Raw genomic sequence first — 5,000 nt, forward strand, 5'->3', positions numbered from 1 at the left:
TAATTTTCCACTTTAAATAATGTCATTGCAATAACAAAGCACAATGATGAGTACATTTCTGATTCTTGGAAGAGGAAAAAACGAATAATATTCATGAATGTGCAGTGCCTCTCCTTTCTTTAGTTTCTTAACAAGTTACTAAAGGTGGAGAAATGACTATCCACCGAGTATCCAGTGGCCAATATCAAGCTAACTTTAACTCCAGTCACGTACAAGCCACAAGTTCACTGTGGGGGTTGTCGAAAGGCAGAAGTAGACGAGGCAGGTTGAGGGGAAGGTGGGTTCACCAGAGAAAGTCACTGGCAACACTTCATCAGCTGTGAACATCACAGCCTGGAGATATATAGGCTACAGTAAGAGTGAGAGGAGATCTAAGATCTAAGATGTATCCCTCAAGGCTTCAGGAAGTCAGCGGGTGAGAACGGCATTAGCACTGCACAGGGTTAGAGGTGTGATTCCCTATAGATAGAGATAGGGGATTTGACTTGGCTAGCAACACTAGCAGGGTTTATAGGTTCAACTCCCTCTGCTCTCAGCCATGTAAAGAATCTCTGCTGCTGCCGGACGCTTTGGGGGAAAGCCTCCGCCAGACGGCTCATATAATGTTATTGTTATAGGTTATATAGTTATTTTTGTTATATTGTTGTATAGGGGGCACGGTGGCGCAGTGGTAGCACTCTCGCCTTGCACTCTCGCCTCGAAAAGGCCCTGGGTTCGATTCCCGCCTGGGATGCTGTTGGCACTCCCCATGCCTTCGGCAGCCTAGCTGCCGGGCGCCTCACTGCAGCTGCCCATCGCTCCTGGCCTGAACCATGGAGGACGACAAGCCAGGATGGGTCAAACGTGGAGGACACATTTCACGGCAGATGAGTTGACACCCCTCCCCCCCTGATATGTAAAGCACTTTGGGTGCCTTGAAAAGCGTGATATAAATCCAATCAATTCATCATTAAATTAATCCAAGCAACATCGTGGCCTTCTCGCTCCCCGCCGACCGTTACGGCGGCGGCGTTGTTTCTTGGCGATGTTTATACGATCAGCGCTGCTTTCCAAACAATCTGCTGCTGTTGTCAGACTGTCAGAGTGTTGCTCTCCTACGCCTTAATTAGCTCGCGGCTCCGGCAGCGCGCGTTATGAATATGCTAAATAAAAAGAGCCGCTTAATAATTTGATTACAGAGAGGGAGCTGTTTCCTCCCCCTGCCGAGGCCTGCCCCCGTGACCTGTGTGTGTGTGTGTGTGTGTGTGTGTAGAGCTTTCCTAATTGTAAGCCTGTGTGACATGTATTTATGTTTATACGCCTACAGGTAGATCTCCTTTCCCCATTTTATTCGCTCTCTCTTTCCGCCCTCTCTGTCTCTTTGTCTCTCTCTCTCTCTCTCTCTCTCTCTCTCTCTCTGTGTCTCTCTGTCTCTCTCTCTCTCTCTCTCTCTCTCTCTCTCTCTCTCTCTCTCTCTCTCTCTCTCTCTCTCTCTCTCTCTCTCTCTCTCTCTCTCTCTCTAATTAGAGCTGTAGGGCCAGTGTGTGGGAAGCCTATAATAGAGGGTTGCTGTCATTAGAGGGAGATAGTTCACAGCTCAGAGAAACTCGGCTAATAGCCAATTACTACAGAGAGGAAGAGAGCGAGAGAGAAGGAGCGAGAGAGGCAGAAAGTGTATGAAAAAGGCAATATTGTTCACGTAACGTTCATGAATAAAGCACCGAATCGTATCAGATTTTAAAAGATAGGCCGACGGAACCGGCTACGCTGCACGTTCCTGCCCTCGTTGTATTGTGTTTGTTCTCCTGTCATCTGTGTTCCAGTTGAGTTGAGTTATTTCTGTTTCTCGGTGACTCACACCTGTACATGTTGTCTCACATGTACATGTTGTCTCACCTGTACATGTTGTCACACCTGTACATGTTGTCACACCTGTACATGTTGTCTCACATGTACATGTTGTCACACCTGTACATGTTGTCTCACCTGTACATGTTGTCACACCTGTACATGTTGTCTCAGTCATTGACTACGTTTACATGCACACAATATTCCACTATTATTCGGAAAATGACAATATTCTGAATTTGATAAGGGTCACGTAAACAGCATATTCCAGTTGCATTTTCCGAATTTGTCCTTTTTCCGAATTTAGCATTTTCCGATTAAGACATCTGGGTTATTCCAGTATTATTCGGGTTTTCGGAGGATTCTTTGATCATGTATACAGCGCATTCGGAATATGCGTCTCAATCAGGGTTTTCTGTTTCCTGTTTGTGGTCAACTGATGTGTGCTAGAAAGCGCTAGAACAGGCGATATAATCATAATAATCCATCATCCCTGGCATGCAAAAAGAAAAGCCGACATTTCTGATCGGGAGGAGATGAGAAACATTGATTTAAAGAGAGAGAGAGTAGCCTATAGACGGTTTTAACTTGACAACAAAAACATTCTAAATTGAACCCCCGCTCACTTCCTGTTGCAGTGTTTGCTATGGACATAAAAGAAAAAAAAACATTCAAGTGCAGGACTGACCATTCCGTGAAAACCGTCTATACTAGTGCCCAGTGCCCACGGAAGTCCACGATGCTTGCGAGCCTGCGAGGTAATAACGTTACCATAGGCTACTAGCCTACTTTTTATGAAAGACTTGGATGCGCAACACCAAACTTTTCAGCAGCAAGCTGCTCCTGAAATAAACCAAGTGATGCTCGTAAGAATAGTGCTGCTCTGTTTATTCTCAACAGACAAACTCCGCGGCTCCGCCCCCACCTCACGTGTTGGGCTACGGTTACGTGTAAACGGGAATATTAGTGGATTATTCATTTAGTCGGAATATTGTCATTTTCCGAATATGGGCAAAAATCGGAATATTGTTGTGCATGTAAACGTAGTAAGTGTCACGCTGCACCACGCTGATTGAAAGTCATGAAATATTAAATGACAGAAACAGGAACGGTGGAGAGAGAAAGAGAGAGAGAGAGGAAGAGACACAGAGGGAAGATGGGAAGAGACTTTTGTGTTTTTATTTTAGCAGCTCTTTATTACTTGGCACAGCCATCGGGGTTCAGTGTCTTGCCCAAGGACACTTGGAACTTCTGGTTGGTGGATGACATGCTCTACCTCCTGAGCCACAGTGGGCCAATCAGGGGCCAATCAGGGCCGCTGCTGGCAAAACAGTAATGGCGTCTCCCAAAGTAGTTGGCTTATGTGTGTGTGTGTGTGTGTGTGTGTGTGTGTGTGTGTGTGTGTGTGTGTGTGTGTGTGTGTGTTTGTGTGTGTGTGTGTGTGTGTGTGTGTGTGTGTGTGTGTGTGTGTGTGTGCGCGTGCGTGTAGGAACACGCGTCGCACAGCCGAGGTGTGGATGGACGAGTTCCGCCTCTTCTACTACAGCGCCCGTCCTGCAGCACGCGGCAAGTCCTACGGAGAGTAAGATACACACACACACACACACACACACACACACACACACGTGCGGTGCGGCTTCACACCTGCTGTTGACAGATAAAAATTGACATTTAAGTAGAGCTTTACCTTTTTACCTGCTTTTCACACTTCCATCATTAGTTCTGCCTCCATATATACTTATATACTGTGTGTGTGTGTGTGTGTGTGTGTGTGTGTGTGTGTCAGTATCCGAGGCAGAGAGGAACTCCGTAAGAGGCTGAAGTGCAAATCCTTCAAGTGGTACCTAGACAACGTCTACCCAGAGCTCAAGTAAGTGTGTGCGTGCGTGCATGTGTGTGTAGGTGTGCGTGCATGTGTGTAGGTGTGCGTGTGTGTGTGTGTGTGTGTGCGTGTGTGTGTGTGTGTCCTCAAATACACACTTAAGCCCACAGACACACCAAGCCGACGGTCGGCCATCGGCTCTGTCTTCTACATGTTGAATTGGCGTCGGGCCGGCGGGGAGAGAAATCACTCTGATTGGCTGGTCAGCTTAAGCGAAGCAGTGCAGGAGAAGAGAGGGCACGCTGAAACATTCTCATTTTTCATCTTCATCTCATCTGATTGGACGTGGCTGTCGGGAAGAAGTAGCTATATATAGAGAGCCACTTCCTGCTTCAGCATGCGTACCAAGAGATTTTCATCCGCCATTTATTTTCCCATAGACATTTCGTAAAATGTGTATACTGTAAAAATAGGTTCAGCTATATTTAGAAACAGGACAACACAGAACATTTCATTTTTTTGTTTTGTTAAGATTTAAAATATATATATTTTTATGTTTTTTTAAGTTAGTTCATTACTCAAAAACGTAATATACTACACAATACACATTACTTAAAAAAATAATGCCTTACTTTACTTAATTACTTCCTGGGGAAAGTGTTACACTACTCGTTACATTACTTTTGCTTTACTCCTCAACATCGCCTGAGATGCATTGTCACATAATTGCCAGTTAACAATATAACATTAAACGTTACATATGCCCACATATCAGCACAAATCCCTATCCTAATAAGGAGGCCAGACACAAGATCGTTATATGTTTCTGAAAGACGGCGATTCTACTGTTGAGACAAACGGGCAACATTTCCTCTATGTACGATGCAACAAGCCTGTTTATCTCTGCGTTTGACGTTACCTGCTGCTTCAGGTCGACTCAGCATTGGTCCCTGGGTCTTTAGCTGCTAGCTTTGTGTTAGCATGTTGCCTTTGTGCTTGGAGAGATTTGATGCAGTGTTGACAGCGGTGGATAAATTGCTTCTGGCCTGGGCAAAGTTTGCACTTTACCGTCACATTCCTGTCCTTTCCTGCAGCAAATTCGTAGTAATGTGCATATCTCCGTCCACCCCTCAAAAGTTGTAGGCCGCACTGCCATTTTTACCCCATATCCGCGAACCTCTCTAACTGGTGCTTGGTGCTATGATGGTGCTGTCTCTGATTGGCCTGAACCAACCAATCGTCAGTCCTCTTGCCTAAACCTAACCAATCATCACTCGTCCCCGTCCCTCAGCCCATCCATTCTACCACCAAAAGATGTCTTCTTTAGAGTCAGCTGTTTTTTTTCAGATAC

At 45.6% G+C, this 5,000-nt stretch overlaps 1 protein-coding gene across 4 annotated transcripts in view; it reads left to right on the forward strand.

Annotated features, from left to right (window-relative positions):
- The window catches only part of galnt14 (UDP-N-acetyl-alpha-D-galactosamine:polypeptide N-acetylgalactosaminyltransferase 14 (GalNAc-T14)), a 238,282-nt gene that overhangs the window by 214,546 nt on the left and 18,736 nt on the right, over positions 1-5,000 (forward strand). For all 4 annotated transcript variants that reach the window (XM_083643646.1, XM_083643648.1, XM_083643647.1 and 1 more), the window contains exons 11-12: positions 3,317-3,409; positions 3,614-3,697. In XM_083643646.1, coding sequence (XP_083499772.1) covers positions 3,317-3,409; positions 3,614-3,697 — 177 coding nt within the window. The remainder of the gene's footprint in view (positions 1-3,316; positions 3,410-3,613; positions 3,698-5,000) is intronic.

This window comes from Poromitra crassiceps, assembly GCF_964638095.1.
Source record: "Poromitra crassiceps genome assembly, chromosome: 9".
Classification (NCBI taxonomy): domain Eukaryota; kingdom Metazoa; phylum Chordata; class Actinopteri; order Beryciformes; family Melamphaidae; genus Poromitra; species Poromitra crassiceps.